Source organism: Hirundo rustica, chromosome 24 (assembly GCF_015227805.2).
Source record: "Hirundo rustica isolate bHirRus1 chromosome 24, bHirRus1.pri.v3, whole genome shotgun sequence".
Taxonomy (NCBI): Eukaryota; Metazoa; Chordata; class Aves; order Passeriformes; family Hirundinidae; genus Hirundo; species Hirundo rustica.
This window is the reverse complement of record NC_053473.1, coordinates 3410107-3422591: the sequence shown is the minus strand read 5'-3', so window position 1 is coordinate 3422591 and position 12485 is coordinate 3410107. Positions and strand designations below refer to the sequence as shown.

The 12485-nt window shown below is 51.1% G+C and overlaps 1 protein-coding gene across 8 annotated transcripts in view; it reads left to right on the top strand.

The window, feature by feature from the left end:
* Positions 1-12485, top strand: part of ANKS1A (ankyrin repeat and sterile alpha motif domain containing 1A) — a 77008-nt gene that overhangs the window by 32926 nt on the left and 31597 nt on the right. For all 8 annotated transcript variants that reach the window (XM_040085679.1, XM_040085675.1, XM_040085678.1 and 5 more), the window contains 2 exons: positions 103-220; positions 5787-6352. In XM_040085679.1, coding sequence (XP_039941613.1) covers positions 103-220; positions 5787-6352 — 684 coding nt within the window. The remainder of the gene's footprint in view (positions 1-102; positions 221-5786; positions 6353-12485) is intronic.

Genomic DNA, 12485 nt, shown 5'->3' with positions numbered 1-12485 from the left:
TGCCAATTCTTTGCTTAACCCATGGCAGCACAGAGGCTGTGGGGTTTATGCTGGGACAAAGCATTGCTTTGCACAGCACCACATTGTGCTGTTCTTCATTAGGCCTCTGCTGCCCGGGGGAAGAGCAGGGGAAGTGGAGCTGAGGAAGAGGAACACCCCTACGAGCTGTTGCTTACAGCAGAAACTAAAAAGCCGGTTGCAGCGGACAGGAAAACAAAAGGTGAGTGACCATCCAAAAAGCAGAGCTGTTTGCTTGCATACGCTTCAGGAAAACATGGGGGGCAGAGGGCAAGTGGAACAATGAAAGTCTCTGCTGGGTGGGGGCTGGAGGGTGATTGTTGTGTTTCCTGGTAATCTCTCTGTAAAGGAGAGCTCTGAGCGTTCCTGTACAGAGTGTACGTGGAGGAAGGGCAGCTCCACTGTGGGACAGTTCAGAGATTTCAAGGATCTGCTCTGTGACCTCAGAAATGCCCAAATCTCATGCCTGGCCAAGCAAAGGCAGAGGGTGAGAGGCTGGAGGCTGCGCCTCTGCCAGGGAAGATGAGCAGCATTAGTGTTCCATGAGCCGTGTTCTCCATCCAGCTGGCGCTGCAGGTTTCTGCTATCCTGCTGTAAAATCAACATCCTGCTCTGTGTAAGAGCTAATTTGGGATGAAAACTAACAGAGGAGGAAAACAAAAATGTGTAGAGCAAGAACTAGAACTGTCTGAGACCATGGGAATACACAGGTTGATATTGAGGCAGCTTCTCCTCCCCTGGAAGGACCTTCCAGCTTTACAAAGCATATGGGAACACCTTGTTTCTTGTGTTGTTGTTGGCTTTTTGGCTTTCCTTCAACAATAACAACAAAAGATTTGTTTAGAGGGAAAAGATTTCCGCTTTATTCAGAAGTCCTGAGCAGGAATTTGGGTGGATTTAGTTTGGATTCTCACACTGGAGCTCCTCTCCCTCTGAGGATGGACAGGGCTAACGAGGACTGGAGGTGATGCCTCATTGATTACTTTGTCAGATCTGCAACTTTTTTCCCCTCCTTGCAGCATGATAGCTATTATTGCTCATGTCCTGCTGCTCCAGGGTGGCACAAGAGGTCCTCATGCTCCCACCAGCACTTGCCAAAGCCCCTCACTGCCAGTGGCAAATTTTGGGAGCTTTTCAGGTTGGTGTTTTGCAGTCTGGGCCAGGAACAGTCCTTGGGCAACAGCCACTGAGCTGGGGCTTTCATCAGTGGGCAGCTATTGCTGGTTATTCAGGCACGAGCTATTCCAGCTGCTCCACTCCTTCCCCTGGCTGCTGTGTCCAGGCTTGATTGGTAAGAGTGGAGGTGTGTTCTAATTATGTGTCAGCTTAAAATAAAACCTCAGAGTCACACCTCTAACCTCTGATGTAGATCTCTTCCCTTGAATGCCTGAAGACAGGAGAGGTTGCAGGAAGATCTTTATAGATCCTTTTATGGATCCAGAGTCCCATCTTTTAATGTACATTAGGAAAGATCAAAGCTGTGACTTCACAGTTTGCACTCTATGGAAAGCATTGTTAAGAGCTTGGAGCCCTTCCTACTGTTACAGTGGGAGAAGTCCAAGGGTGCAGTTGAGTTTTTCCTCATCTTCTCTGACTTTCCCATTCTTTAAATGGAGTCAGCATTGTGGCTGCTGATGGGGGGAGAAGATAAATTTAAGGAGTGGCAGAATTAAACAAGAGTTGAGGGAGAGACCGAAGCTTTACTTGGGGTGTTGGAGAATTTCCCACCTCTGGGTCAGAAGGATCCTGGAGCATCAAAGGGAGCAGCTCAATCCCAGGACAGGGAACAGGCTGAAGCCTGGCTTTGAACAGCTTCTTGGCTCTCAGTCTGAGGGTCTGGCCTTCTGCATGAGCTCTGGAGCAGCCTTTGGTCAGGAGAGGAGGGCTTGGGTTCTTGTGGCTGTTGAGGGGGTGTTTGAGGGCAGAGGAAAGGCTGAATTTCAGGCACGCGGGTTTAATGGTGCCTTTCATCTCTGATAGCTGCCTTTGTTCCTCCGGCTGCCAGTTGTCCTGTGTCCAGCGAGCAGATGAATGTGGCATTATCCACTGGCTTTGGTGGCCTTTGTGTGTGTTAGAGCAGCTCGCTGTCACATGCTGGAGCACTGGGAGAGGTTGGCCTCATGTTTTGGGCAGAGTATCAGAAGCGGTTTAAGCCAAATGCTCTCCCATCCACTTTGGTGTGCAGTCACATGCGTGAAGTCAGGGCACTCGGGCCCTGTAACAGGGTGTGAAAATAAGGCAAAAGAGGAGGAATGTGTGTGGAGTGACCAGGAGGAGGCTTCTCAGCTCCTGCTGCCTTGAGTTTTGACCTGTTTGGCTTCTCAGGAGTCACAGCCAGGTGTTGTCAGCAGTGACCAGCTGCAGGTAGGACGGACTTGGTGCCTTCTTGTAGTTATTACAAACTGATACTTGTTGAGGTTGTTTGGTGCCTCTTCCATAGGAGGTCCAGCTTGAAGTCCCCACTTGGCCCTTCCTCCTCTTAGAGGTTTTCTTTGTGGTTATACTGGTTCAGCCAGCACAGTGTGACTCTGCTAACCAGAGAGCTGGAATGAGCCAGCAATAAAGTCAGAACGTGCTGCAGAGAGATTGAAAGAAACTCTCTTCTGAGAGCCAGAATATGGCTGCTGAAACAGCAGGGTGGACATCTCTGTGGAGGTTCTGTGGGGACACTTGGTGATTGAAGGCAAAGGTTTGGGGACCGCTCTGTGAGATGAAGGACAATACAGTCCCACAGCCTGCATGTCCTCACGTGGTGTTATGGACAGAGGACAGACCTCTGTCCCATATCCCAGGCTCAACCTGTGTTTCTGCTGTCGTGGCTTTGTGCAGAGTCACATTAATGATCTCTCTAAGCAGGGCAGTGTCTCATTGCCCTTTGTGAAGAGGAGAGCACAAATTCAGTTGGATAAACTCTGCCTGGAATGACTGAGCTTGGTGAGGTTAACACAGGAGTGTGCCATCCTCAGCTGGGTTCCACACGGGGTAGCTGGCTGTGGAATGGACCTGTGTTTCAGTTCTGCTGTAGGTGAAAGATATTTTTACACCCCTCAAGGCCAGCTTCTTCCTCTGACCTTCTGTTTCACAGGAGGGAGATTCGCCTGCTCCTCACTTGACAAATTCTGGCGTGATATAACATGGGCAGCCTTTTCCACGTGCAAATCAGGGCTGCTGTATGCTCTTACTAATTTTAAGGTTGGGGAGCTTGAGCAGGCAGCAGCTGCAGGAACAGCTTCATTCTCCTAATCCAGGGTCATGAGACAAATCCTGCTGCTGATATATAGGGAAAAAAATCCCGTGGAGGCAGGGTAGTTACAGCTTAGCCTGGAGTGTTTAGGGAAGTGCTTCGTATCTGGAGTCTTCAGGCTGCTGGCAGGGAAGCTCTTACTGGAATCCTCCCTGGGATGCAGACAGTCTGTACCCAGGAAGGGCTGGGAGCAGCCCCTCCTGTGGGTGAAAACTGCATAAGGCTGTGGCTGAAAAAGACAGGATCTGTCAAATGATCTGTGCTGGGGTGTAAAATCAGTGGAGGGAGCTGGGCAGGAGTCCCTGTGCTAAGGACCTTTCTGAGTGTAACTCAGGTGTAACTGGAGGAGGATGATTCTTTCAGATCCCCTAAAAGGAGAGGCCTGGAGAGCCCTGCACGTTCCTGCTGCATGCACCTCATTGACAAAAAGACTGAGATGACGTTAGTTCTTCTGTCTGCAGCTTTCAGGGCAGGCTCTGAAATGTCTCCTTCAAGATATTTCTCACAACTTCTGAGCAAGTGCTGTTGCTCTCGCTCCATCCCTTCCTTCCCTGGCAGCTGCCCTGTGTTTCAGAGTCCCTCTTCAGCTCACAGATGAGTGGGTGGCTGGGATTCCTGTCCAACAGGAGCCCTTTTGTGAGGTGCTGGAGCTGGATTTGGAGCACTTTGTTCTGGCTGGACTCAAGTGTTGCAGCACGTGGCACAAACTTTGGCCAGCCGCCTCTCTGCCTTCAGCAGAAATGTCAGTAAAGGTTCGGCTGGGGCATGGAGGAAATGGTTTCCAAGGAGGAGAAGAGGTTGGGAAGAAAAACTGCAAAAGTTTTTCTTTCCCCACAGGTTTTTGTGACTGTCCCATCACTGCTGTCTTGCTCTGTGGCTTTGCATTAGTACCAGCCTGTCCTGTGAGTGCAGCACATCTGATCTCATCTGAGGTTTGTCCTCTGAGGTTTCTCTCCAGCACTGGAGCTTCAGAGCTTTATGCAAAGTGACTGGGTTTAGTCTGGCTTCGTAATCTGGGGTGCTGCTGCTGCTCAGCCAGCACTGGGACCTGCCTCCCCCTTGGCAGCTCCAGCCACAGAACTGGTGGTTTATGTGCCTGTGCAAGAGAGTCAACAACTACTTCACTGTCCTGGAATCTCTAACTCATAGGATCCAGGATGAGATAATCCCTCACATCACTTGATCCCAGTGAGGGCTGTGGCTGCTCCTGGCCTTCTGTGCCTGTGAGAGGGCCTCACCATGCTCAGCAGGCACGGGCTACCTGGGACCCCCACACAAAGGCAAATGACTGATTCAGCCCTTTCCTGTCCATTTCTGGTGTGAGCTCAGACCACAAAGCCCAACAGGTATTGGTGTTTGATAATCCTCTGGTCAGGCTTGGTGCTAGAAAGGTGCTGGGAGCTGAGTAGGGCTCTCTGCTGCTGCTAACAGGCTGATTTTAGTTAGAGTAGAACTCATTATTTTGCTCACGGAAAGGAGGGTTCCTTTGCCTTGGCTTCCCAGAGCTGCTCTCTGCAAAGCAAGTGATTTCCTCTTCACATCCAAACATCCTCCCTGCACTTCAGAGCCTCATTATCGGAGCCTTTCACTGTATTGTTCCCTTGCAGCATCAATTTTTAGTCCTCAGACTGAAGAATTTCTTCAGCACTAAATGGAAGCAGTTAAAATTCACAAGCAATGCTGGGAGGAGGAAGGAATCCTAGGAAACCAAAGTTAGACTTGTTGGCTTGACAAAGTTTTGCTTTTGCAGTTGAAATGCTCGTTCAGCTGTGACGAAGGTGAGTGTGTGTGTGTGCTCAGCACTTGGGATCATTCAATTCTTCATGGTTTATGCAGGACCCTGGTACCTGATATTAAGGTTGCTGGGGCAGTGTCACATTTCTGGGACAGCCGGTGCTCCACCAGCTCTGACCACTCCGTGCTCAGTTCATTGCAAAAGAGACTTTTTGCTCAAGCTTTTTTTTTTTTCCTTGCATAAACTGTTTATTTCTCTCCCCTGAGCAGGGAGGAGAGGTTAAACTCGGAAGCCACTAGGGAGGGAAGCAGTGGGGTTTTTTTTTGGGAGCGGATTTTGGAACTCGCAGGTCGATTACAGTCCAGGCGTTTTCCCACCCTGCAGCTCGTGCCAAGAGCCGGGCGCGCGGCTCTAAATAACGCTTTGGCCTTTATGGAAAGGGATCAGATGTTCCAGGAGCCTCCGTCTCTGCTGCTCCCACCTCACTTGCTCTCTCTGCAGGATATAGTTAGCACTTCTCTTGGCCTTATATAGCAAGGCCTGATAGTTAGTGTTAACAGGAATAAAAAACACGGAGAGCTGCCAGATTGCGTAAATCGGGCCAGTGTTTGGAATTTCATAAATGCCACGACTTTGGGTACAAGTGGAGCACGCGGAACAATACGGAACTGTTCTCTCTTTATCTCTCCCTCCCTTGCTTAGGCAGGGCAGGGAGAGGGCTGGAATTTTGCTGCTTCTTCTTCCGTGTTTTTAATTTCCCCCCTCCTCTCTATTTTCATCCCCTTGAAGACCACAGGAGGAGCAGCGGCGGCCGCGGCCAGGACTCTGCTGAGAGCCAGGACATCCAGGTGCCAGAGCAGTTTTCAGGGTTGCTCCACGGCTCTTCCCCGATCTGTGAGATAAGCGAGGACCCTTTCAGGCTCGCTTCCTCCGCGGAGAGCGGGGACACGGAAGCCACGAGCCACCCCTCTGCTATGCAGCTGGAGGATGCCGAGTTCCCCTCGTCAGGACCGGCACGGAGCAGCTCCCCGGACCCCACGCAGACGGTGGTGTACGCCACGGTGCAGCACGTCAGCCGGGCGGATCCCGCAGCCGTAGTCACGCCCCACGTGCCGCAGCACCCCGGCGGTGCTGAGCCGGAGGGGGACAGAGCTGTGGGCAGAGCCCACGCGGGCAGCAAGCCCAAAGCCGAGCTCAAACTCAGCCGCAGCTTGTCCAAGTCGGACTCTGACCTGCTGACCTGCTCGCCGACGGAGGACGATGCCATGGGGAGCCGGAGCGAATCGCTCTCCAACTGCAGCACCGGGAAGAAGCGGCTGGAGAAGTCCCCATCCTTCGCTTCGGAGTGGGATGAGGTAAGGCCGAGCTTGCTAAAGAGCCTCTGTGCCGGGAACGATTGTGCAGTGGGAGCTCCCCTCTGCCATGCTGCCTCCAGGGCTCCTGGGTGGGTTCCGTTGCTTCGCTGACTCTCACAAGGCACTAACAGGCACATGCTCGCTTGGGAGTCTGCAAGGTGTTAAATGCAAAAAGATAAAGGTCATTGGAGTGGGGGAGTAGCAGAATTGCAAGCAGTTTTAAAGTTTTTTGCTCAAATACAGGGCTTGGTTTCTTTTAGGCGAGCCAGATATGTTTTCAGATCCCCAAAATGAGAAAGACTCGATAACAATGCCCCCCACCAACCTTTCTCCTGATTTCCTCCTTCCAGTTCTTCCCTGTTGAATATCCCCATGTCTTGGAAGTGTTGTGTTGCTGGGTCCCTGCTGCTGGGGGGTGTGAGCAGTGCCCAGGAGTTCATGGGGATGGAAGGAAGACAGTAATTAGGCTGGTTTGTGCATTTGATAGCTCCTGCTCTCCTCCTCACACGCTCATTTCAGCGGCTGGTTAGCAGTCACTTTATTATCAAATCGGACGCCCACGGACAGTTAAATATTTCATGCTCAGAAAGTTGGCCCTGGAGAGCCACTGGGGCAAGATTAAGTGTCCCTCTGAAATTCAGCACCGCAGCATTACTGAAACATTCTTTGGGGATGATTCTGTGCTGGGGCTGCAGAAGAGATGATAAGCTGGGATGAACCGCTCTTTGTACTCTGAAAGGAACTAAAGCCCCTGGCGTGGTGCTGGGGGTGTGGAGCAGCGTGTGCCGGGCGTGGAGACCCGGGGGAGGGTTGTGCCCCTGCACTGGCTGATGCTCAGCTGCCTCTCCAACCCTGACTCAGAGAGAAAATTATCATCTGGGGAAGAGGGAGGTATTTAGAGATGCTAAGAGCGACGTGAGAATCCATCCCTGAGTCCGTTCTCTGCCTCCCCCTCACTCCCTGCCGGGTCTCAGGGTTGCCAAATAGTTATTTTGCTCTGCAGCTGCTTGGGCTGGAGAGGCTTTGCTGTTAATTGCCCAGGTCAGTTGTACCATGGCTTAGGGAAAGGCTCTGCAGCAGAGGGTTCTTTGGGAGGGCTGGATAATTCCATGTGCTTTTATCTGAGCTGTTTGCAGCAGACACTGAAAGGGCAGAAGCCTTTGGCACGACTGCTCTGGTAGCAGAGGTCAAGTGCTGGGCTGCCTGCGCTGCCTCTGCTTCCTCTGCTCAGATGAACCCTCGGAGCTGCTTCCTCCTGCCTGTAAACAAATCCCTCATTTCCCCTGAGGCAGCCGGACAAGCCCAGGGAGAGGAATCTGCTTTTCCTTCCTCTCATGTTTAGGTGAGGAAATCAGAGAAAGAATGTGAGAAATTCACATCTGTCTGCAATGGGGCAGGTCTCACTTTTAAAAAAGTCTGGCTGGTCATAATGGCAACAGTGAGATTTGAGCATAAATGTGATTCTGTGGTTGTGCAGAATTGTGTTGAATTAGTTCCCTGGATGGGATAATGCAGCTGCTTAGAATTGGGTGGAACTTGCAGCCTCTGCATTTACCAGGGCAATATAAACCTTGTTGAGCCACCCCTGTTAGCAATGTTTTGGCTTTCCCTCTGTGCTGAGGGGAAACAGTGCCAGATTTAGATTATTCTATTAATTTTAATGGCCTTTATGCAGGTGACTAAGGAGAGGAGTGATCCTTGTGCAGCACTCTGTGGGTCCCAGCCGTACCCAGCAAGCTGAGGACTCTGCCTGCTGCTCTGGCCAGCAGTAGGAGTGTCTGAGCAGGGCACAGGGGCTTGGGGAGGGATCTGTGGTGTCCCTGGACAGATGAGATCCGCAGCAGAGCCTGAGCTGACCCTGCTCTGGGCTGTGGTGGCTGACAGGGGACAGCAGAAAATCTGCTGCTTGTCAGCAAAGGGTCACGTCCTTGCCCTGGCCGAGCGCTGCCAATGCCCTTTGTTGGAAGTGGAAGGTGGTGCTGGCTTTGCCAGAAGGGTGGGATGGGGAAGGAATGATTCACTTGGCAAACTCATCCCTGTTGCCAGTTGCAGCTCCCCAGCTCCAAGGACCTGGCCCAGAGCTGCTCTGTGCTGTCCAGGAGCCCGTTCAGCCCCTGCCCCATCTGCTCCTGACCCCCTGCTCCTTGCTGGGGGTGGCAATGCACACGTGGTGCTGTCAGGGGGGATTTCTGTGTGAGCAAGGCAGAAAAACTCTTACATCAAACGTGCACGTGTTGCCCGGAGAGGTGAGGACTGAGAATGCTCAGTCCTGCTCAGGGGGAAGCAGGGTTGGAGGTATGTGAGAGGGTAGAACTCTGTCAGCGTAAATATTTGAATGTTTCCAAACCTGTCTGAGGGCTGAAGTGATGGATTTGGTTTTCATCATTGGCTCCTGAATATTGAGCATGTGGGGATGAGTGGGGTTGGCACAGAACAAGCTGTATTTGCACCTCGGAGGGAGGGGGGCTCTGGCCCCCAGCCCCACTGCCAGGCCCCTTTTCAGGGCAGATTAACCTGCTGCTGCTCTGCAGCTCCAGAGCTGCTCTTCAGCCTGCTCCATGCTCCAGACTCCGAGCAGGGATGTCTGCAGTCAAGGCCTGGGGCTGCTCCTCTGCCTCCTAGGTGCTGGTAACAAAAACGATCTGTTAAATGATCAGGGCAAAGAACAAGGAAGGCTGCTGGGAATTAGCCTCAGACCTGGCTCCTGACATCCCTTAACATCCCCTGACGTCCTCCACTTCCAGCTGCCTGCTATCAAGTCACCTGTTCCAATGCTGGGTTTGAATTTTGGAGGTTCCAATATCCATCTCCCAAAATGAGGTTGTAGTTCTGTGTTTTGGCTTAAGTCCTCCTAAGAGGAGATTAAATGCCCTTTAAAAAAAAAAAAAAATCAGGGAACTGAATAAAACATGCACGTTACTTTATGGTTTTTTAGAATAAAAGGAGGTGCACAGTCCACCACTTTTCCCTTCAAGTGAATTAGTTAAAGAACTAATGAATTTTGTGTCGCTGTCTATGGCACTATCTGTTCATCTGCAGTGCCCATGGATGTGGTGTTTCACCAGTTCCTGTCCCGTTTGGGGGCTGTTGATGTCCCTAAGGAGGGCTGCCAGGGGCAGGTGGTTCATCTGTGGTGCCTTCCACCTCAGGCTCGGAGCTGGGAAGCAGCTTGATGGAGGCTGTGGCTGCTGGGGGTGGGTGCCTTTAAACTTTGTCTGGATTGTTGGGTGCTGCAGTACCCTGTGGAATCAGTGTCTTAATTGCAGGCTTACTGTGGAGGATTAAGAACATTTGCATTGAAATGTAAAACTTTCTGGAAAGCTTTTGATGCAAAACCTGCCACTGCCTTAAAACACCCAGGAGTTGAAATTCAGAGCTGCCAGGCAGCACCGTTGAAAGAAAATGCAAATATTCCCCTTGTTACTCAGGAAGAGCTGCTGGGTTTGTGCCTGGTGAAATCGCGTGGTGTAAAAGCTCGGGGTCAGCCTCTGCCTCCCAAAATGTTTCATTTATTCTCTTGGTTCAGGTGTTCAGATCTCAGCTTGCCCTGGGTTTGGCTGGTGGGAGCAGGCAGGGTGGCTGGAACTGTCCCCGGGTGTCCCCTGACCCTCGCCTCAGCTCACATTCCGGTTTCCCCCTTTGCCTGACACAGCTGTAATTCACTTTTGTCTGGGGCAGAAGAAGTAGTGGGGTCAGTATTTTTGGTCTTGATTTCTGCTAAACAAGTATGGCCATCAGGCTCTTAATCAGCTTAATTATTGAGCTGATTATTCTATTGTCTCCAGATCCCAATGTTTCCTCCTGTTTTTCCTGTGCTAAGGTCAGGAATTCTTACATCACCCCTCATGTCCAACCTCCTCTCTTTGCCCCCAGTGGTGAGATTTCCTCCAGCCTGATGAACTTTTTGAAGTGGAAGCTTTTGTGTTCCCACCGTTTTTAAATCCGCTGCGATGGCCCAGCCTGCTGGAATTGTGAGCCAATGTGGAATTGAGCCAATCCAAGCCAGTGTAAGACAATTTACTGGTTTTACAGGAAAACCGGTGTGCTGAAAGGCAAATGTAAAGACCAGGCATGCTTTGTTCCAGCAGCGAGGGTTGGACACAACAGGGGTGATATTTGCCGGTGCAGCAGCTCCATCCACCTCTGTGTGTGCTTCTGGGAGCTTCTCAAGTGTGTGAACTCAATATTTGTGAATCAGAAGCCTTTTTTGATTCTTGTGCTCTGACGGATGTTTTGGTTATGTAACAACCTTGTGATCATTGGCATTTTGGGGACATTTTTGTTTTTCAGGAACAGAAATGCCCGGCTGCAATGTCCTTACTAAATCCAGTCCTTCATTATGTTCCTTTCCGCTTTACGTCGCATCTTCCAGCACTTGTGAAGCTTTTATTTGAGATAAAGTCTTTAAATCTCTCTCTCCAGCCTGGAGCGGCTTCACTCTGCTCCCACAGACCAGAGCCAGCCTTGCTTGAGGACCTTGTGTTGCTTTGGGGTTTGTGTTAGGATGCAGGAATATGGAAAGATAGTGAATTGATTCAATGCTTTCTGGGGGTTTGCCTTTTTTATTGTGACTCAGAGTAGCCTTGTCCAGTTGTTTCCCTGCTGTGGGCAGATGTGTCGCTGCGTTTGGCCATTCTCTTTATCGTGTCAGCGTTGGATTTTAACGTTTGTCAAAACAACATTGATACTTGGAGGGCCGTGATACTGCAGATCCATCACACACTGTTGTGAAATTCGAGTTTATACCGTAAGTTCCTTTTGGTACGTGTTTGGATTTGTAACTTTGGGATTTGTACAAAAACACAAGCTGGAGAGTGGCATGAAGCAACAGGCCCTGGTCCCCATCCAAATGAGTTTCTCAGAGACCATATTAAGCCAGAAAATGTGTTTGCCTTTATCACTGGCGAACAGTTGCAGAATGATTTGAAATAAATTCAGCAAGTCCCTGTGCTGCATGGGAGGCTGCTGGGGGAGGATGGAGCACAGCAACTCTGGGTTCGAGTGCTCAAATGTGCCGTGAACAACTGCCTGGTGCAGTTTAGCTTTGAATTAATCAATGGAGCATTATGTTTTCCAGGCCTCTGGTGTTTGTTATGCTGAGTTCATACAGGCTGGTGTCTTTTGGAGACATGGAATATATTGAGTGGTGAAATATGAGCCGCGTGCTCCATGGGATGGCAATGGGAGAACAGGAGCTGAGGCATCATAAACTGAACCAGAAGTGGTTTATGGGCTGTCACCAACTTAGAAATGAGATTCATGGCCTAAATCCAAATTTTTCAGGTCTGTACCTGTATTGAGGAGTCAGCAGGTATCACCCCAGATCCCACTCTTGCTCCATCCCTTTCAGACATGCTGGTTGGATCCTGCCATTCTTGTGCTCCAGGACACATCCCAGCTGAGTCTGAGCAGCCTCCCTTCCTCCTCCAGGGGTGCAGTATCAGTCAGTAATGTGAGGTTTGCTGTGGTATTGGTGCAGAATGGAAGTATCAGTGATTCTGTGCTGCCCCAGCATCATCTGTCGACCTCACGTGTCCATGGTTCTCCCCTGGAGCTCAGAGCTGACCTGCTGGGCTGTGATGGGGCTGCCCACATCATCACTGGGGGGTTTGCTGTGCTCAGGGGCTGCTCACATCATCACTGGGGGGTTTGCTGTGTGCCCAGGGGCTGCTCACATCATCACTGGGGGGTTTGCTGTGTGCCCAGGGGCTGCTCACATCATCACTGGGGGGTTTGCTGTGTGCCCAGGGGCTGCCCACATCATCACTGGGGGGTTTGCTGTGTGCCCAGGGGCTGCTCACATCATCACTGGGGGGTTTGCTGTGCCCAGGGGCTGCTCACATCATCACTGGGGGGTTTGCTGTGCCCAGGGGCTGCTCACATCATCACTGGGGGGTTTGCTGTGTGCCCAGGGGCTGCTCACATCATCACTGGGGGGTTTGCTGTGCCCAGGGGTGCTCACATCATCACTGGGGGGTTTGCTGTGTGCCCAGGGGCTGCTCACATCATCACTGGGGGGTTTGCTGTGGTCAAAGGGGTTTGAAACTGTAGAAGCAGCTTATTTGGGTTTTGGGCTTTTTTTTATAATGTTAAACCAAATCTGCCCCATCCCCCAGCTGTTAAAGCTTGGAAA